At 34.2% G+C, this 22,847-nt stretch overlaps 1 protein-coding gene across 12 annotated transcripts in view; it reads left to right on the top strand.

Annotated features, from left to right (window-relative positions):
• The window catches only part of LOC114268225 (uncharacterized), a 267,263-nt gene that overhangs the window by 136,653 nt on the left and 107,763 nt on the right, over positions 1-22,847 (top strand). Inside the window, exons 1-6 of one of the 12 annotated variants that reach the window (XM_082910100.1) lie at positions 9,442-9,774; positions 10,067-10,137; positions 10,226-10,287; positions 11,748-11,818; positions 11,923-11,968; positions 15,948-20,274. In XM_082910100.1, coding sequence (XP_082766226.1) covers positions 20,143-20,274 — 132 coding nt within the window. In that variant the 5' untranslated portion in view covers positions 9,442-9,774; positions 10,067-10,137; positions 10,226-10,287; ... (1 more) ...; positions 11,923-11,968; positions 15,948-20,142. Of the gene's footprint in view, positions 1-9,441; positions 9,775-10,066; positions 10,138-10,225; positions 10,288-11,379; positions 11,627-11,747; positions 11,819-11,922; positions 11,969-15,947; positions 20,275-22,847 lie in introns of those variants that run through there. The other 11 variants (XM_082910096.1, XM_082910097.1, XM_082910099.1 and 8 more) reach the window with 11 other exon arrangements.

Below are 22,847 nucleotides of genomic sequence, written 5' to 3' on the forward strand. Positions count from 1 at the left end.
TTCTTGGGTGTTGAACACACACATGTAAAGGATCGTAGCTTTAACTACCATGTTAATGTTGTGGTTGGGTTTGTGGTCTCATAGTAGTTGAGTCTTTAATAGATGTATTAAATATTTGCATCTAGAGGTTTTGTTCTTGGTCATCGGTGGAGGATGGCATGGTTGTGTTGAAATGTCGTGTATGCATTACACCATTGTTAATGGAACATCGTATGTGATGCATTGTTGAGATACATTATATATGTATGCTTGCTCGGGAGGAGGTAGTTATGTGTTCATATACTTTAACACATTGTTTGTATCTTGATGGTTTGTGTATATGTGTTATACATGTTGATTATGCCCTGTTGTGTTGGGTTGGTGGTGTTATACCGTGCGCTAAGAATCAGAGGTACCGTGACCTTCCAGCTAGCGCCTGGAGAACTGACTGCGCTGAGAATATAAGGCACCATACCCTTCCAGTTAGCACCTGGTAAACTGGCATGTTGTTGTGAGAGGTGTATCTTTGGCTTACTACGCACATAGCTAGTAGAGCAAAGTTCTGTTGTTGATGTTCCAGTGTGTCTGGGAATATCATGGATTGTGTTGATTACGGTTTTGGAGGGCCGAGTTGCCTCACTGGTTTGTCTTATGCATGTTGGTGAGTTGTTATCTCCCTTTTTATAACGGTGCATGTATAGATTTGATTGTGTCAGGAAGAAGCCAAAATGTCTTTTTTGTCTTTTGGAAAGTATGAGGGAGAATGGATATTTTAAAGAGATATATATTTTGAAAAGGCATATCTGTGTATGTTTGGAAATGGAAGAGAGTAGTGGGCTTAGTGAATTTATTCCCTAAGGTATTGTTAATGTTATGAAAGATTGGGAACGGGGATTAATGAGAAAAAAGGAAATTGAGTCGCCTATGGCATTGATTGAAATGGTTGCTTTCGAGAAAAGTTCATACTTATGTATATTTTGTATAAACTGTCACATTACTATTCTAGTATGAGATTGGGTATTCATGATCACAGCTCTCTGTATGTTGTTATTGTTGAGGGCCATGTTGAGATCCCTACCGGACTATATGTTCATCCCACGTTGTTGAATCTTTTTCAGGTGTTTAGCAGGAAGTACTGCAAGATTTGGATCTTCTGATTTGTTGGCCACGGGGCCTCTCTTGTATGGGCAGAACGCCATATGTGTAAAAGGGTTGCACCCTTCTTCTTGATTTGTTGTTAATGATGTAAGCCCAAGGGCCATTTATTTATTATACTCATGTTGTATTTACTTGCATACAAATGAGAGCAATGTTATTCATTTCTACGAGTTGAATATACGAGTTTATTTCCGCATGTCATCTCTGAAATGGAATTAAGTAAATAAAATTGGTAATACTTCGAGTAATAAAAAGTGGGGCGTGACATTGAGCAAACTAGTCTATACCTTGTGTGTGTACACATCACATAGTAAATGCTAGTCTAATAAACGAGAACAAGAGCTTATAATGTTGATAAAAATCATATCATGATTAGTAGAGGCCGATCTTTGATTGGGCGAGCGAGGATGCTCAATTCATGACCTTCCCCTCTCGTACCTAAGTTCCCGAGCCGAGGCAACTTTGGTGATGACGGACACGTGGCCTTTGGCACGAGTCATGGGTTTCCTAGATTTCCCCAAAATAAAATATTTAGGTGGCGACTTTGTATCTGGCAAAGCAGTCTATTTTTGGCAATTTGATTGAAAATCAATTTTTCAAACGATTTACCGGATTTAGACTCTTTGGTGTTTATCAATTTCACATTGCACTTATGAGATTAGATTCAAAACCACGAGAGTCTGAACTGTAGGGCTTTCCTTCAAACTTTCCAAAAAAGGGGCATGAAAAAGCCAAGCTACATTTTGCAATCATAACAATCTACTTTATGTTAACTTCTACTTTGATCTAAAGTTGTCATGACCCAAACCCGCCCCCATAGGTTTAGCATCATGACCGGCCAATAATCTTAAGATTATCAAAGACCTCTTAATCAAATTCAAAATATTAGAGGCTTACGGAAGCAAAATATAAATATACAGCAAATTTAAACTTTATATACAAATATTATATATGTCATCATCACATTAGTCTTACATCATCTTTATATACAAATAAAACAAAATGGGACTTAGCCCTATTTACAAAGTATGCAAAAACTTGTCTAACAAACAAAGAAAATAAACTTGTATATTGTTCACAAAACTTGATCACTTTACACTTCGGGAACCTCCGCAGGAGGCACATAAGTTGGCTGACAAAACACAGATCCGGGTAGGTGTCATTAGACTTGATCTTGCACTCGTTCACCTACATATGTATATATATATATATATATAAACAGTGAACTAAAACTCAGTGGATAACATTAAGGTAAAGAGATTAGTAAACGAACTCCAAACATATTATATTCATTAAACAGATCATAACAGAATCAATTTCATATATGAACATAATAATGGTACATCCAAAAGAACAAAACAAAACGTCTTCCGACTAGAGTAATCGGTACCGGACACCGATTATCTAACATATCACCACTCCATTAAGTGGCTAACGAGATCTCATAATCACATTTATGTCACGCACCCGCATTAACATGCCATCCTCCATGACTTGGGAGTTTCTTTGGATGCCATAATAGATTCAAAATAGGACATTCGTTCACGTTAACAAAATCACATTTCAGAAATCATAATTTGTCGTGTAATATTTCAAACATAATCATATGAACATATCTTTACAATAACGTTACTCACAGTGGGCTTCCAAAAATAATTGGTCGATCTTCGAGTCTTGACCTACAAACACAAATGTACATAGCACAAAACACGTCTCATTATTACTCATTCACATGGCCATTCATGGCTTAGCTTTCCTTACATTAATTTCTTATTCAATCCATTTCACATTACTTGTACACACAATTCACATACTCGGATTCGTCTTATATATTTTCCAATGCAATACTTATGTTGTTTCTTAGCTTATTAATCTTTAATGACTCATAATTCATGCCTAAGAATGCTCGGAAAGAAATGGGAACGAAGATATCAACTTCAAACATTTTTTGAAAACATGCTGAAAATGAGCTTATGGCTAGAGACATCTTTTCATCGCTACAGCCATCATTCGCTCGAGACAACTTTTAGTCGCTAGAGCCATCGTTCGCTAGAGTAAACTTTTGGTCGATAGAGCCAACTTTTGTAGATTGCAAAGTACTAGAAGCTTGCAATGTTAGCTTGAGCCAACACTTGGTCACTCAAGCCATCTACGAATTTTTTGGGTTTTAAAACTCAAATACAAGATCATTCACAAATCATTTGCTCAAAACCTCTTGAATTTTTCAAAATTGAGCTCAAAAACTCTTGCATGTAAGAAATTCTTTTTCAAAACATGAATTTAAATGGTAAAACATGATGGTTCAAACATGCATGTGCCAAATAACTTACAATAACAATTTAGATGCTCAAAACCAACCTGAACATAGCAAAACTCTTCATATTTATGCATGCATGTATTCAACCCAAAAAAAAAAAAAAAAAATGCTCGCATGTAGAAATCTTTTCCAAATTCTTTTTCTTAACTTTCAAATCATGGAGATTAACTTCAAAACAACTCAATTCTTGAATGCATGTATAAATTAGTTTCAAAACTCAACTTAGACAACATATTCATGATCAAAAGCAAAGAATCATGACAAAATCATTCATGCATGCAAGACTTCTTCATCTACTTGGCATTCTATAACTAAATACATGCAAATGATCTCATATAATTCATGATTTAAACTCTAAATCATATAATCTTCAAGAATTATGGGTTAGATTCTCACCTAGAGTCTTCAATTAGCTAGATTCTTGCGCAATCTTGATGAATTCAAGCAAATCTTTGAGGTTCTTCTTCAATTACACACTTTCTCTCTCTAAAAGTGAGTTCACTCTCTCTCTAAAATGTCTCTCTCAGATTTTTACACTAAGGAATGAAGAGAATAAGCTCAAGAATGAGCTTAAGGCTCTCTATATATAGTTAGAGTGGTTTATTACAACAATTAGAATATTGGACTAATTAAACACAACTTAATTAATCATACTGAATCAATTTTTAATTAAACTCACCAAATGGCTCTAAAAATTCCAATTAGCTTATTCATGTGGCCAATTTCAGTTTCTGGCGTCATTTAGGCCATCAATTTTAAGTTCTAGACAGGAATCTCAACAGATAATTTCTGAACTAGACAGATACATACAAATTAATCACATGGATCATTTCACAATTAAAATTCATAATTAATTAATTGTAATCATGATTTGCATTTCGGGGTCATCACAAAAGTTGTGTTTTTGTCCTATGTGAATTTCAATTTGTCTGGAAGGCTGTCATATCTTGGATAAGTGCAGCTATCAATTTTTTTATTTATTGCAGTGGTAGGGGGTAGAAAACGTCTGTGATCATGTCACCCATGACAATAATGAAGTGTTGTGTGGGTGATTTTCCAATCACACTGCCCAACTTAGTATTCAGCTGGAGAATACTGGCAGAATAGATGACACCTGGCTAACCTGTAATAGAAAGAGAAGATTCCGGTGATGGTTCGTCCACCCAGGGCCACTCCGACGATCAAGTCAGTATATCACAATGTAGAGAGTGAATGGGCCTTGTGGACGAACTGTTGTGCTCTGAGAGGTGAAAACCTGCATAAGTAATGAACAGTGAGGCCATTCGACTGGGGATTTGGTTGAAAACCCCTTCAATAGTAAAGTCAGGCTAAAGAGAAAGGTAGGGAAGACGAGTGTAAAGAGAGAGTGTAAAATGAATTCAGATCCCTTGTAAAGGGTGGGGGTGAGGTTACCTTTTATAGGGAATGCTTGATTTGTTCATCATGTTTCTCTATCTGCCACCTGGCACTCAGCCGTTTAGAAATGTCACTTCTCATTAAAGGAAGCGGAGACTCTGTTGAGCGGTTTCTTTACTCGTGGGCACCATGCGCCCTTCACTCAGATGGCATTGGTTGATCAATTAGAGATTAACTCATTTTAACTCACTTCAGAGTGAGTAGGAGTCATGGAGTTTAAGTCATTGACGCACTCGCTTCGGAGTGGGAATGGGTGCTAGGGCTTGGCTGATGGTCATGCCCACTTTGAAGTAAGGAAAGGACCAAGGCTGAGTTTCTAACTCGGCCCATTTCTGAGTGAGGAAAGGAGCTTGGGCTACGCCCATGGCCTTGCCTACTTCGGAGTGGGGAAAAGGCCAAAACTCTTAACTAATTTTTTTATATGATTTTTAAAAACATTATTGGTTAGCCCATTAAACCAATAATCACAAAAATTTTAATTATCCCATGATTTATGCTTCTTAGAAGGAAAAGAAAAAAATTAAGAGAGCTCCAAAACTAATATAAAATTGTCAATTTTATGATTTTAGTTAAGAAATACACATATAATAAAACTATTAATTCATCCATCCCATATAATTTAAAATTTGAAAATATTTATATGAAATTCCAAAATAAAATTGTAATCACATCTAAATCATATGAAATTAAAAAAAAAAATTAAAAGATAAGTTTAGCATTAAATTTTATTCATATTTAATTCAAAACTGTCTATTATTTCTATATACTATTAACGCATTTCAAAATTTATTAATTTAAATTTATCCATATATTGCATCATATCTAATTCAAAATTTAAAAATATTTAGATGAGCCTTATGGAATTTCTAACTAATTTTTTAATTTTTTTAGTTAAAATATAATTTTAAAAAACACTATTGGTTAACGCTCAAATAATTAAGCCGAATCTAATGCGAAAATTTTAAAATAAATTTTAATAATGTTATGATTTTTTTTTCCACACTCCTACACTTCAGATTCAACTATTTGAATAAAAAAATATGTAAATTTTAAATTTTATAACATATGACATAATTTTATTAGAAGAACTATTTGATTATGTGTAAATTTTGAAATAAAAATATTTTTATCAATAAGGTTATACCATACAAATTGAGAATAAATCAGGTTAATTTTTTAAATTATTTATTAGTAACTATCAAAGATTTATAAATTTATTAACAAATAAAAAACAAATCTATATTCACATAGTATACAAATATTTTTTTTTATTTAAATTATAGATTATGCTTATTATAAGTCATGTAGTCATTTTGGCTCAAATTATCAAAAACTATAAATATTGAGGTTTATTTTTTGGCCATTAGAATGGTCTGATACATTTTCCATACACCACAAGGTAAAAAAAAAAATGTAGGCCTATGGACTATCTCAATTAAATTGTTTTATATAGAAATTTAGTTTATTTTATTTATTTAATATATTTGCATATTAGAATAGTTTTTAATATTGGGAACATTTAAAAATATATTAAATGTAAATTAAAAATAATCTATAGTGTCATGGTCAAATTCAGATAATGGCTTTCAATTTTGAATCTCGTTCTAAATAAAGATAATTGAAGATATTGTTACTCCATTTTAAGGGTAAAGTCGTCAATTTAATAAAGAGCAATGATACATCCTCCTAATTTTGGAGCTCTAATTGAGTTTTAATGATATGGCCAAAAAAAAAGAATTTGGATCCTCGGCCGCCCTTCTGGGCGGCCGTTCCCAGCAGCCCCCCAAAACGACGTCGTTTTGGGGGTTTTTTCGTTTTTTTTTTTTTTTCGCAGAACCAGAGCAGAGGGGAGGGGAGGGGAGCTCGCCGGATTTTGGGGTCCGGATTCGCCGTCGCAGGTCGTTGAGCTCGCCAGCCGTCCGATCGTCGCCCGATCTGCCGTGGCCTCTACGTCCGGCCCGCCTCCGCCTCCTCCTCCTCCTCCTTCCCCGGTGATTATGGCCCCCTCCAGTCCGGTGCTCCCTCTTCTTCTCCCTTCCTCTCTCTCTCCTTCCCCTCCCCTTCCCCTCTCTCTCTCCCTCCCCTCCCCTCCTATCCCCTCCCTCTGGTTCGGTTTTCCAACGAGGAAGAAGAAAGAAAAAAAAAAAAAATCAAAATAACCCCCAAAACGACATCGTTTTGGGGGGCTGCTGGAACGGCCGCCGGGAAGGGCGGTCGAGAATCTGGACTCAAAAAAAAAGGCCAAAATATCACATCAATGGGTGGGGGCTCACCATCTAGAGCTCCTTTAGAACTCTTATTTTAGAGCTTTCAAATATTTTTATTTGATAAAAATAAATGTCAAAAAATTATTTTCAAATTTTTAAAAATTATTTATGCCTACCAAAAATAAAATTATATAAAAATAATAAATCTTTTATATTTTTATTTTTTTATCAAATTAATTTTTAGTATATATTTAGATGATGATTATGTAATAGGTGGCTATTTTTGTTAATTTTTTTGATGGTTATAATGTAATAAATGGCTATATTTATTGTTAACAGATTTTTTTTTTATGGTTATCATATAATGGATGGTTATAGGGTTTTTAATGTGTAATCAATATGTTTAATATATGAAATATTTTGAATTTTGAATTTTTTGATTTAATAAATGGGGTATTTTTTTTAAGGTCCCTGATATTATGATTTTATAGTAAAAAGGACATCAAATATTTTCATGATGTCTAAGGTCCCTCAACATCAATCCAGAGAAATTTCAGTCCCAGAGAAAATTGGTCCAGAGAAATTCTGGGAAGAATTTCTCTGGACCAACCCAGAGAAAATTTAGTTCAAAAACCAGAGAATTTCTCTGGTTTTAACCCAGAGAAAATTCAGTTAAAAACCAGAGAAATTTGAAAAATCCATAGAATGAGGTTCAAAGCAAATTCAACACATCCAACTCTACAAAGCCCATGAATGTACGTGTTGTATGTTACAATAGTTGGGCAATTAATAGTTCTTCTATGAGTTTGTGATAGATTTTCTTTAAACTTAATGGTATGAATTTCTCTGGGTTGAATCCAGAGAAAATTCAAATTTCTCTGGATCACTTTCTCTGGGTTGAATTTCTCTGGGTTGAATCCAGAGAAAATTCAAATTTCTCTGGATCACTTTCTCTGGGTTGAATTTCTCTTGGTTGAATCCAGAGAAAATTCAAATTTCTCTGGATCACTTTCTCTGGGTTGAATTTCTCTTGGTTGAATCCAGAGAAAATTCAAATTTCTCTGGATCACTTTCTCTGGGTTGAATTTCTCTGGGTTGAATCCAGAGAAAATTCAAATTTCTCTGAACCTGAAGATATTATATTCAACACTGGATATATATATATATATATGTGCTGACATTGTATATATATATGTATGTATCATATATATATATATATATATATGTATATATATATATATATACGTTTGCAACCATAGATAAGATAACTAAGAGTGACTGTTTGATTATGGTTGAAAAACCACCACAAAACCCTAGACAACAACAACAATCACATCATCAATGTGGAGACAAGAACCCAAATACCCTGTTCAACAAGTGACGAAGGCACCTTAGATCTGGTTTCGAGAAATTGAAGTCTCCTACTGACTGTTTGTTTCTCGGCGACGCCATTGAAGGCCGGATACGGTGAAGCTGGAGCTCAATCGGTTGGAGAATGAAGTTAGGGGTGAGGAACAAGAGTTGATCTGGACAGGTATGAGAATGGAGAAGTTTAGAGAGAGAGAGAGAGAGATGAGTTTTGATTTGGTAAGGTCAAATTTCTCTGTGATATGTTTAGGGACCTTAGACATTAAAAAATAATTTTGTGGATCTCTTCCATTATGAAAAGTGGGAGAGGGACCCTAGACCAATTTTCCCTTAATAAATTGGTTTACTAATAGTATTAAAGTTGTCACCATGTTTGACTTTTAAAAAAATTCAAACTAATTTAATGAAAGTAAATATTAAAAAAAATTATTTAAAAAAATCATTTCTATCCTCCCAAAAGATAAAATTATATAAAAATGATGTGTTTTAAATTTTTTTACCAAATTAATTTTTAATTTCTTAAATTTTTTTTTTCTGAAAATAGATTCTAAAAATTAAAACAAACAGAACTTTATAATTAAAAAAATTTCAGCATTATTCATTAAAAAAATATCATTACATTTTAAACAATATATAAGTTAACTAATACAAAATAAGTTATATGATAATTTTATTCTTAAAATAGACCATTTACAAAGAAAATATATTTGATTATCTTTATTTTAAATAAAATTCTAAATTTAGGATTAAATATATGATAATTAAAAAATTAAAAATCAAAATAACATAAACCTCAAATTACAAAGAATGTTTGTAATTCGTCCCGAAAATAACACAAAAGGATTTTGCTTTTTCAATTGGGCCAATTTCTTGAGGCTAGTTCGTTTGGTACCCAAAAACAAAAGGTTCGTTTGGTTCCCAGCTTGCAATCAGACACACCTTAGGACGTGTTTGGATGAGTAGCATAAACATACTCGTGTGTTCTGAGGTATATGGTCATAGTCCAAACAAGCCTTTCGGCTCAAATCTTGGGTTTCAACCCCAACCCCAATTCAAATCCCAATGGTCTGTGTGTGTAAAAAGCTCTTCGTTTCTTTCACCTGAATTAGATCCATGATAGTTGTTGAAATTTTTGTAGCAGAGGGAGTATTGAATGGGAGTCATTTTTGCTTTGAGGGTTTACTTGGATTTGGGTCTCCTTCCTTGGTATGGTTTTTTTTTTTTTTTTTTGATAATATGGTTTTGGATGTTCAACGAGTGCGGGCAATGGCAATTGACATTGCGAAAATGCCGTTAATAAATAGGGCTAAAGGTGAAATGAAAGAGAAGGTATTGATATGATATCTAATCATGAAATACATGTCAAATTGTGATACAATATGAAATCGATACAATACAAAACGTATCTCACGATTCAATCCACCATCATATGAATCCTTTTTGTTGAACGAATCATATGAATCCTCAATACATATATTTTTCATTAAGATTCTGACAACACTGCTTTTCATTTTTAATCTGCATTTCTTTTCTGAAATTTTCTTTTCCTTTTTCTACTTTTTTGTTTCTTTTTCCCCAAAATGGTGTGTGACCTTGACGGTGTCCTTATTATCGGCAACAGGTTTGGAGTGGAATCTGCACCTGCAATTGTTTTTTTGAAAGAACATGGAATCAAACATGTTGTGTACCATGGTATGTCTCTCTTTTTACTTTGTTTCATAGTCTTTGTTGCTACTCTTTGTGACATAAATAATGTGTATGTACATAACAAGCTAAGCAGTGCACATTATCTACAGGACAATTCATGGTTTGTAGCTATAATGGAACAGAATAAACATCAAGGTAATGCTGTTTGTTTTTACTTTATCAAGTTCTATAATCTAGGGCCTTGACACTATAACAAAATTTGCCCGGTCATATTACTTGAGTGAGTGCAACCATTGTGACATAGGGTTGCCAAGGAGTCAGTTTTGTGTTCCTTAAATCCCTTCACATATATGTAAATTCTTGGCTTTAGTCAGAATATGTTAGCTTCCTTAAATAAAAAAATAATAATTATGCTACAATATACCATAAAAAAGTTGAAAATGAATATACTTGTTAAAACAATGAGAAAGTCAGATTTGTTAGCAAAAATATTGACATTTTTGGGTTGGCTTAAAACACGTTCCCAGGAAGGGAGGGAGCACAAGTATAAAAGGTAGAAATTTTTATGAACCTCAGTGCAAATATCAGGGTTTTTGATCCCCACTTGTGAATGTTTGAACCTTAACGTTGTGCATATTGTGTTGTATTTGAAAATAGTGGTGTTATAAAATTTTTGAGGTTGGAGTGCATGAATTAAAAAGTAGGTGACTGTTTTAGTGATTCTTTTAATTAATTGGAGTTTGGCGATTGTTTTAGGGAATTCCTTGTTGATTTTTTGGATGAAATAATTTAGGTTGAGTTTGATATATATATATATATATATATATTTTCTATTTTTAAAAAGGTGGTAGCCTTACGCTAATAAAGATGGTTGTTATGTGCAACAAAGACTTGTAGATGTAACAGTAAGTAAAAGTGTAAGTGATATTATTACCATAAATGAAAACGTTAAGAGCGGAAGATCTAAACTGACATGTGATGTTGTAGTAAAAAATGATTGGAATTTATTAAATTTAATTTGTCATCTATAGAACAAAAGAATTCATGTAGCCGACTTCACTCAATTGGGACACAATGCTTAGTTTGGTTTGGTTTGGTTTGGTGGTTACCATTCCAGTCTTAGTAGCTAAGTGGTTGAAAAAGTTGTGAAGGGACTTTCTTTGGGGTGGGTTGGGGGATATATTTAACCACTTGGTTGATTTGATACGATTCGCTCCCTTATTTGAGTGGGTGGTTTGGGATTTGGCATATTAAAATCTTCAATCAAGCTATGGAGTTTTGTGTGTGTGTAAAAAGCTCTTTGTTTCTTTCACCCAAATTAGATCCGTGATAGTTGTTCAAATTTTTGTAGCATAGGGAGTATGGAAGTCATTTTTGCTTTGAGGGTTTATTTGGATTTGGATCTCCTTGGTATGGGTTTTTTTGATAGTATGGTTTTGGATGTTCCACGAGTACGGGCAATGGCAATTGACATTGCGAAAATGCCGTTAATAAATAGGGCTAAAGGTGAAAGAGAAGGTCTTGACCTTGACAAGTGCTTTTCATGTTTAATCTACATTTCTTTTCTGAATTTTTCTTTTCCTTTTTCTACCTTTTTGTTCCTTTTTTCCCAAAATGATGTATGACCTTGACAGAGTTCTTATTATCAACAACAGGTTTGGAGTGGAATCTGCACCTGCAATTGTATTTTTGAAAGAACATGGAATCAAACATGTTGTGTACCATGGTATGTCTCTCTTTTTATTTTGTTTCATAGTCTTTCTTGCTACTCTTTGTAACATAAATAATGTGTATGTACATAACAAGCTAAGCAGTGCACATTATCTGCAGGACAATTCATGGTTTGTAGCTATAATGGAACAGAATAAACATCAAGGTAATGCTGTTTGTTTTTACTTTATCAAGTTTTACAATCTAGGGCCTTGACACTATAACAAAATTTGCTCGGTCATATTACTTGAGTGAGTGCAACCATTGTGTAAATGGCTTGTTACAGTGATTCTAATGTGCAAGTAAACCTCATGTGATTGACAAGTACAAATGTTTATGACTATGAAGTTTTTCCTCGGTACATGTTTTCCTATGTAGAAATCTTCCTTGATAATTTCCTTCACATGAATCGAATTGTACAGAACTTGTCAGGTTATGATTTTGTTTTCATTTGATAAGATGTTGTGTTGCAACCTTTTTTCCGTGTTGTGTAAATTTGCGGTAGAATCTTTTGTCAAATGTGGCCCTCCTTATAAAGTAACCCTTTTTCTTTAGATTTTATGGGAGCATAAGCCTGCAGAGTGTCCACCGTTCTTCCCACATAGTAGAATAAATGACTCAGCAATGCATCCTGCAAAGTTGCTTGTTGTGAGGGATCATCTTGTGTTTGCATTTGAGAGTTAATGGGAAACTGACTAGGTTGTGTTTATTGGTTCCAATGGGCTGTGCTATTATACAAATATTCTTATAGATATCCTTTAGCTGATTTGGTTTACTTTTGTGATCTACTAAATGCTCGTAAGTTGTTCTATGTTGAGATTATGTTTATCATGGACGAGAGATTAGACAAAGCATTCTTTGTTCCCATGAACCAAGGCATAAGTACAACCTTTTTAATATATTAAACTATAAAAACATGGAGGATACACAATAAAAAAGGAAAGAGCATAACACAGGATAGTCTCATCAAAATTTCCAATCCGTATTCTGACATAGGGTTGCCAAGGAGTCAGTTTTGTGTTGCTTAAATCCTTTTACATATATGTAAATTCTTGGCTTTAGTCAGAATATGTTAGCTACCTTAAATAAAAATAATAATAATAATAATGCTATGATATACCATAAAAAAGTTTGAAAATGAATATACTAGTTAAAACAATGAGAAAGTCACAAATTTGTTAGCAAAAATATTGACATTTTCGGGTTGACTTAAAACATGCTCCCAGGGAGGGAGGGAGGACAAGTAAAAAATGTAGAAATGTTTATTAACCTCAGTGCAAATATTAGGGTTTTTGATCCCAACTTATGAATGTTTGAACCTTAACGTTGTGCATATTGTGTTGTATTTGAATGTAGTGGTGTTACAAAAATTTTGAGGTTGGAGTGCATGAATTAAAAAATGGGTGATTGTTTTAGTGATTCCTTTAGTTAATTGGAGTTTGGCGATTGTTTTAGGGAATTCCTTGTTGGTTTTTTGGATGAATTAATTTTAGGTTAAGTTTGATATATATATATATATATATTTATTTTCTGTTTTTGAAAAGGTGATAGCCCTACGCTGATTAAGATGGTTGTTATGTGCAACAAAGATTTGTAGATGAAACAGTAAGTAAAAGTGATATGATCACCATAAATGAAAACGTTAGGAGGGGAAGATTTAAACTGACATGTGATGTTGTAGTAAAAAAATGATTGAATTTATTAAATTTAACTGGTCATATAGCCTTTGACAGAGCGGAATAGAACAAAAGAATTCTTGTAGCCAACTCCACTCAATTGGGACACAATGCTTAGGGGGATATATTGAACCACTTGGTTGATTTGATATGGTTTGCTCCCTTATTTGAGTGGGTGGTTGGGGATTTGACGTCTTAAGATCTTCAAGCAAGCACTTTTGGAAAAGTGGTTATGGAGTTTTGTGTGTGAGAGAGACAAATTTTGGAGAAGGTTTATGTTGGCAAAATATGGGTGTAGGCGGGGAGTCCAGATTCTCTCCATACTCTCTCTCCTTATCTCCCTACTTGCAATAATAGAGATGCACATAATTCAATGGTTCAGATTTGGCTATTTTAAACAATAAAGATATTAAACAAGCCAGATCTAGACCATTGGATCATTTTAAGATGCATCTCCACCATTACAAGTAGGCAAGCAAGAAGAGAGAGTAAGGAGATGATCCTAATTCGTAGGCGGGGTGATTGGATGTCTTTGGAGGTTTTCGTGCATCGGTGTGGGCCTTTGAAAGGTTATTAGGAAGGTTGGGTATGTTTTTCACCATCATGTGAAGTTTGTGTTTTGGTGACATCTTTGCTGTGGAGAGGAGTTAGAGCTGGCCTGTCTAGCTCTTGACAGATAGCAATTGATAGATGGGTTGTTGTTAGTGATTATGTGAGAAGGGAGAGGGATCACATCTTTTGGGACATTTGGGCCTTATTTTTAGTCTTGTTTGACGTGGTTGGAGTCTTCTTTTCAAATGTTTGGGACCTTTTGCTTTCTTGGAGGGTAGCCAAAGTTGGAAAGAGAAAAAAGAGGTGATTGGCGGTTAGGACCTCCCATTTTATCCTGGAACATCTAAAGGGAGCTTAATAGAAGAAGTTTTGATAATCTGATTCGTCGTGGTCATATTTTAGTGAACTGGTGTTGCATGTGCAGTGGGTATGCGGGGACGGTGGATCACTTACTTGTTATTCAGTTGCTTCACGTCTTTGGATGTTTATTGTTGCTATTTTCGGTTTTCCTCGGGTTCAACCATGGTCAGTGATGGCAGTGTTACAGAGTTAGGCTGGGGGAAGGGTTGGGAAGAGATGTCGGAAGGCATGGAAGCTTGCTGGCCATTGTTTGATGTGGCTGGTTTGGTTGGAGCGTAATAGGTGAGTTTTTTTGGGGGAGACGCGTTTGGTGACATGGTTGGAACAATGTTTGTTCACTGTGTTGCATGGCTGGATATCGTTATTAGCAGACTCGGATGTGCTAACTTTTGTTGACTTCGTAGAGGACTTGATTCCGTAGTTGTTTTTGCTTTACTCTTGTATATGTTTTTTGCTTGCTTTTAGTTTTATATTCTTTGCATCGTCTTGATGTTTTTTCAATAAAGTTTGCTTATTATCAAAAACAAGAAAAGAAAAGAGTCTTAAGACTTCCATTTTTGTTTTAAAGATTAAAATTCTAACCATCTTTTACAATTGGATCTCGAGGTCGAGGGGTGTTGAGCCTTCATTGAATCCTTTTTTGAATTTTGTTGAGAAATTTGAATATATTGATGTATAGGAGTTGTTTTTTATTTTTTTGGTTTTTATAGCGTAAAACATGGGCGGCATCCCCTTGAGAGTATATGAATCTAGCTGTGTTCTGCTGTCCTTGGACATAAAAGGTTTGATGAACTTGATAGTTCAGCACATGCAGGCACCTGATACCCGTTTCCAAGTGCATGTAACATAGCTTTGAAGTTATATGAAGATATAACTATGTCTATATTCCTATGCCTATAATACATACCTGTTGGGATATATTTACATATACATGTATAACACAACCCGGATTATACATTCTAAGATTTTGTGAATCTCTGTTTCTTATTTTTAGAGCTTCCACAATTGAGAAGTGTGACGTCCATGGAGCTGGGTTGTGATGCCTGTGGCTATTCTCATGCTGGAAATGAAACAGCGATTTGGTACTGTGTTAATCTAGCGGGAAGATCAAGCCCAGAACTCAACAAAATGCATGCAGTAGTTTGTTTGGCCTGCTTGTTATGTTAAATTAAATCCCTACTTGGTAGTTATTTCCTAGAAATGATTTAGCTACTTTGTTGGGAAATCATTGTCTAGTGATATCAGCTCATGTTTCTAAACTTTGAAGACAAATTTTCATAAATTAATATAGACAACTACCTAAGAAAGAATAGAAAAGGAAACTTAAAAAAAAAAAAAAAAATAGTAGAGAAAGCGGTTAGAAAGAAAACACAGAATGTGAAAGAACTTTATTTGTTGAATCCTGCCAAAGATCCTGATGTTCATTCGAAGTTGTGACACAGAAAGTGTACTCATTCAAAATTTGGCATTGAATATGACAGAAAGATTCATGTATGCATGCCCAAATGCTAGTATATTCTTCTAGTTTACTAAATGGAGTAAATTACTATGATAAAGACTATGCACAGGATCCAAGAAGCACTGTCTACAGTTGATAAAGATCAGCCATCATCGCTAGCGGCTGTTGCACTGAAGGAAAAGCAGTTGATATTTACCTGGCTTGATGGGGAACCCCAACAAGTGTCACCTTTTGTTTGTCAGGCATGTCAATGTTTTCAAAGTTTAGTTGTAGTTCAATTCACATTTGTCGTAGTGAATGGATTAATTAATTTGAGGGTCATGTATGTGATGTGTATGGTACTTGGTAGCAATTTTTTCTGAAATTTTATTCTCTGTCGAACTTAGTTGGGATCACTATTGGCATTGGAAGATTTTTGCCAAAGTGCCAGTATCTTAATCCAAATGGTGGCCTAACTTGGAAAAGGTGGCCAGTGATTATTGCTGTTACAAATTTTGACAGTGTTATACTGCCATAAAATAATGTGAAATTATTCACATTATAAATCATTCAATCTAATAGCAGGATTAATTCTGAAACATAAAATGCTAAAACCACACGTGAACTTTGGCCATGCAAATGCAGGGTGAAAATCTAGAAATCCCTTAGATATTGATTTGTGATTATGTATCAATTTTAACCAGTAAATATCAACCCCAATCAAACAATCAAAGACACATCGACACAACGATATTACGTGGAAAAATCACAATTGGAGTGCCTCCAATTGTGATAAAAAAACCACGGGCAAGAACCACAAAACAATTCACTAAGAAGACATAAAGGAATTACACAAGTGTACTCTCAATTACATAGCGAATCCACGCCCGAATCGAACTGACCCTTGTGTGCCTCTTCCAGCCCCGTCTTCGCCTCAGAATTGTCTTACCCAACGTTGAATCCACAACACCGATGTCGAATCACGACGATGAGCCACTCCAGAATCCACCAAAGCTTCCGTCCCGAATTCCACGGAATCCACCGAAGAATAACTCTCTTTTGTATTGAATAAAACAAACAATCCTTTGATGTATACTTCTCAAACCACCAGTTAATACTCAAACAAACATCAAAGAAACTAGCAAAGCAGCTCCAGATATAAACCTTAATATCCAAGAAGAAGATCTGGAAGCCGTAACCTAAAATCGGAGCAAACTGTAGATTTATAGAAAACAGAACCGCGATCTTCGCTCGAGCGCAAGAATGACCGCTTGAGCAGACTGACTAAAATGCGTGTTTCAGAACACGGATCTACGTTCGAGGGCAAGAAGTGCCACTCGAGCGCAAAAACACAACTTCCAGTACTTTTGCAGACAGCTCAAACTTCTGGAACCAAGGATTCTCTGCTTGATCGGTCAAGCAACTTCAATTACAATTTTGCTTTTTGCTTCGGGGGCGCTGCCCCTCGACCTCGCCTGGGCGCTGCCTTCTTGACCCCCGCGAGCTAATCGGGCAGCTTGATCCCCGACATAGTCAGCAAAGTGGCAAACCTGAAAGAATTCACAACACTAACTCCCCTGCAAGGCACAATTCGGGTTGGATTCACATCTAAACACTCATAGTCTCACTAAAATAAAAGATCGAATAAAATTACAACTAAAAGAAGTTTTGTCAAACGGGATTGCCAAGAATAAAACCTAACACAGGATATCAAAAAACATGGTCACAACTTCCTTATGCGCTATACTCTCGTGTTGTAAGCAACTGAGAATTTCTACTTAAAACTTTTGGAAATGTCCAAGAATCCGATTGCTATCATAAATCTTTTGACATATGAATATGGTTTTTTGAGAAGATTAGAGAGGCCTGTCACTGATTTGGAATTTTAAGATGTAATTCTCATTTTTATGGCTCTTCTTTTTCTTTTCCTTTAAATTTTTTTTAAAAAAAATTCAATTACTTTTTAATAATCTTTCAAAATATGCATTATTAATCTTAGAAAGTCAATGTATGATTTGAGCCACAAATCCTACAATATGTCATGTTTATATAGATATATTATGTATTTAAAAGATGTATTGAGGCTCATTTCGAGGCGAGGCTAAGGTAAAATGCATTGAGGTTTATTTTTTTTAATTTTTGGGCGAAACTCTCAAAAGACTTGCACATCACAGTTTGCAGCGTGCAACTCATGTGCACCTTGTACTCGTTTTGAACATAAATATGAGGAGTTGTGTTACATGGCCACTGGATATGGCATGGGTAAGGGTGTGGGATATTTGTCCGACACTCATACCCAATTTAAACACTTAGATCCTTTAATTTGTGACAATACATGAAGAAAAAACTGACATTTGTTAGTAAGGCAATATTTTTAGCCTCTCACATGAATTAGATATAGAAATTTCATATATTTCCTATATCCTATTTAATTTCTACTATATTTCTACACAATTACAACATCTCATCTGAGAGTATCATACAATATGCAATATATATGTACATATGACGTGTTTCCGTACCCATATCCAATTTTGGATATGTATCCTAAGATTTAAATTTATGAAAGTCTGACACTTGGATACACACCCGCACCCGATACTTATACCTGAGTCTATGTAACAGTACGTATATGGGGAGCTTGTCTTGGGTTGTTATTAAGCTTATTATAATACCTAGTTTTTTTTTTTTTTGATGATCTAATACCTAGTTTAAATTTAAACATAAAAAATAAGAACCTCTTTTGTAACAATCATATTTCAGGAAAAAAACCAAGAAAAAAATATAAGGTTAAGACTCGAGTAAGAAGTTCAATAATTGAAACTAAGAATGTCAAGTTCATCTTCGATGACAGCAAGTTTCCTATTCTGTAATGAAATGTTCAACAACACCTTGAACAGAAAAGTATTTATACATTCATATTTAATTTTAAATAACTTCTTCTCACTAAAGATAAAAATTTGAAATTTGAAGTGCTTGTGTTGATTCTTGGTCATTTTAAAAACTTACCCATTCACATTTACAAGCTTTGGTAAATACATATTTCGCCATGGCCTGTCTAGTGCAAAGCATGTACACCTCAATTGTTTGGTGTATTAGATTATGTTCTCCATGTGAGGCATGGCCAATATTCATCATTCATTGTTATCCTATTTGAGTTCAAACCAACTTTTGGAACTCAATAATGTTTTTTGAGTTTTTTGTTTTGTTTTATTTTTTGTCTTTAGCAAATTTTTTTCTTCATATATTTAGTTTTAAATTTTTTAATTTTTTTAGATCTACCGAATATAGATGCACTTAAAATTTAAAATATTTATAAAAAAATCTGAAAAAAGTTGATTAAAGACAATTTCAGATTTTTTTTACAAATATTTTATTTTTAAGTGCATCTAGATTAGACGCATCTAAAAAGTTTAAAAAAAAAAAAAGACTAAAATATGAAAAAAATTCATCAAAGAACACCCCTCCCCCCCAAAAAAAATCGAAAAACAAAAAAACTCAAAAGCAATTCATAAAATAAGCCAAAGTAAGGCAAAAGCTTTTCATTATGATTCTTGGTCATTTTAAAAACTTTGGAGGTTATCTCTCACAAAAAATTTTGTACTCTTGTTGGTTGACTCTGTTCCGTGGATCGAGCTATATGTACAGGAAAATTTGATTCATCTCAAAGACTGAAATACAAAGAAGTGTAGAAAGTACATAGAATGAATTTCTGTGATCAAGCCATATGTACAAAGAATGTGATTCCTCTCCAACTATACAAATAATGCTATTCTGTAGGTCAAGCTATTTATTGTAGGAAACAGAATGTGATTCCTCTCACAGAAGGTGTTATATAATAAAAATTAAACTAAGTTCACCAAGTAGCGTATGTGAGGCATGTAGTATTATATTGCAAAGTGAAAATTATTCATAAACTCCAATAGTTATTGTGTAAGATGTCATTGCAGCAGCATTGTACATATGATTTGAGGTTGTTTGCTTCTGCTTTATTTAGTTGAAGGAATGATCTTTCTATCTCTCCATTGTTATTTCTAGAACCATTTGGATCATCTGTTATTTTTTATTTTTCATGTAGAAGTATGTGTGCTTACTAATTATGGATTATAATATTTTAATTAATAATGATCATGATGGACTATTCTATGCCGGAACATTTAACAAATGATCTTTTGCAACTGTATTAGTCACTTAATTTCTCTTCTCCAGCGATATTGTTTTTCCACACTCAAACGGAGAACAGCTACGAAACATGTGGGCCTAGGAGGGATATAACAGATGTACCACAGTTAATTATTGTACGTTACAAAAGGAATGCTACCGAAGATAGTATTAAAATTGAGGAAAAAAAAGCCAAAAAACATGTTGGAGGCATTTCTGAATGACGATGTGGATCCTGCATCACAATTTGTTGTGAGGTACAATGGTTCTGAAGAAAGTTCAGAGGTTTGGCCTTCGATCTGTTGTGAGATAGATTTTACTACATGTTTTAATTATTGAGATATATTTCACTTTGTATTGAGCAGTTAAAGCAAATGCAACATTCTTTGTGGTTTAGTGCACCTTTTCACGTTGAGTTGTTTCTATTTTATTTGGTTGGCAAATCATCTAGTAGATCTGTCAACTAATTGAAGATGGTGACTCTAGGGAGCTCCCCTTTTTTGTAAGTTAACATAGACAAACTTTTTTAAGGATTAAGCTTCCTTTTGGTGCTTGAATGGATGAATTTGTATATTTTGCTGAGGGGTTTAATTACCTTCACTCCATTATTGATACCTAAGAAGCACGAACCGTGACTCGACATTTATGCACCGACATGTAAATTTTCAAAAAATGTAGGACACGACACGTTTAGGACTTCTACAAAATATATAATTTATTTATTTATCAAACATATGTCATATATAATGATAAATAATTATTATGTCATATATATGAATATTTAAGTCAAATATATTCATTTTTGAAGTATAAAGGAGGAGAATAGGTATAAATTTACTTAATTTTTGTTGTATCATTATATTCCAAGTTATTTACTCAAACTCATAATATGTTTCATGAGTGTCTAAGTGTTGGAAAGTGTCCGGCTATAAAGCAAGGGTACTCTAAAAATATTGCCTTACTCATACCAGGTATTTACAGGGTATTAGTACGCTTACCGTTAGGGTTGCATGCATATCGGGTACTTGAAATACTTACCGGGTTCGTAGGTACATAATGGGTATATCGGGGGTACACCAAGCTATCGGACATTGGTGGTGATACATTTAATTTATTAGAGAGTTATGATTTACTTGAAATTGCAAATCTTTTACTTGATGTGTTAAAGATGAAAGATATAGTATTCAATGATGAAGTTGATGAAAGTGTAAATTGATGTTTTAAGTTTCCAAATTTTTCTTAGTTTGCTTTTGAAATGAAACTTTGTTTTGTAATTTCTCATATATAATGGCGTTAAAATAGCTTATAGACTTTTCTTTAATATTGGTATTGTTGAATTGTGATTTCTCTTTTGGTTTTGTAATTTCGCCTTTTAGTTTTGGTATTAAACTTTGATTTGTAGGTTGAATCTCAAACTATAAATTATGAAAAATAAAAATTTTGTTGACGTACTCCAGCTGTACCCGTATCCTTTTTTTTTTTTTTTTTTTAAGGTTTTGCCGTATCAGCATACCAGTACCCGCACCTGTGCTACTTAGGTGTTCGGTGAGTGTCGGACACGGCACGTTACATTCTTAGTAGTGTCCATGCTTCTTAGATTGATACTCATTGAACTTTGTAGTTTTTTTAAGGAAGTATACACTCTAGAGCTTAGAGTTGCATCTCTTTCATACAAGATGTCTGCTCAAACCTTTTTTGTTTATCTCATCATAGAGAACAAAAACTCCTGCAGTTGTTCCTGAAGATGCAGATCCTATTTGGTAAGTAGGTGCCAAACCATTCTATCCAAAGGGACAGGAATGAAACAGAGAATTGGTAGCACCATGAATGGAATCCACAATCACCTGGGAGATCTAAGGATTGGCAAGGATTGGTCCAGTCTTCCTCTTGGAAGCATTGATGTCTTTTGGTAGCATCTGGCTGCGAAGGAGCCAATCAACTCACCCAAGTCAATCAAATAATCAAACTCAACTGAGCAAAAAAGTAAGTCATGGCATATTGTGCTCCTGGGAGCATTGTTACTGTTTTTTTTTTTTTTTCCCCAACCATTATCTTCATCTCCATTCCAATGTGGTTTCATTGATATTCTTCTGACTCATGATTAGTCCTTTCTTTTATTTCCCTTTTCTACTTTTCAGCATCATTATTTTCCTTCTAATTATTTTTTATATATGTAATGTCTTGGCTACATAATATTTTACTTGATTAATGTAGTAACTTCTATTAATATTCTGTTAGGATAAGTCCACCCATGTTATAAATGTAGGTCCCATACATTTGTTAGGTTAGTTTAAACATGTATTTGGGTTAGGATAGTAGAGTCTGGAATCTATTGGAGAACCCAATGTGTAGGTTTTGGTTACTTAATTTTAGGGAACTAGTTTTTTTGTGGATAGACTATTATAAATAGCTATGGAGACTATATGTTTTAGCAAGATTAAGAGGATGATAAAATAGAGATGTATTCACCCCAAAAAAAAAAAATAGAGATGTAAGGGATGACAAAAAATACCGTGAAGGCACTGGAGTGATCAAGGGCTCAACTACTCTTGACCATGGGGTTCTAGTAGTGATATGGGTTTTGAGTGTGTTGACCGTCTCACATGTATTATCTATTTTTTATTCATGGTGGAATCTCTCTTCCATGGATGTTGGCAATTGGTGCCGAACCACAAAAATCTGTGTCTAATTGTTTTTCTCTTTGGTGTTTGCACTGTGTGCTTCCATTCACATTGGTGGATGTGGTATAAATCCCATTCGCAACGTATTCTTCATAGTTTCCCTTCATTTAGTTCAAAGGCAGTCACATATACCTTGTGGGTAGCAGCCTTTTTTGTTTTTGTTTTTGTTTTGTTTGT

The sequence above is a fragment of the Camellia sinensis genome, chromosome 15, assembly GCF_055761805.1.
Source record: "Camellia sinensis isolate YWXY chromosome 15, ASM5576180v1, whole genome shotgun sequence".
NCBI lineage: Eukaryota > Viridiplantae > Streptophyta > Magnoliopsida > Ericales > Theaceae > Camellia > Camellia sinensis.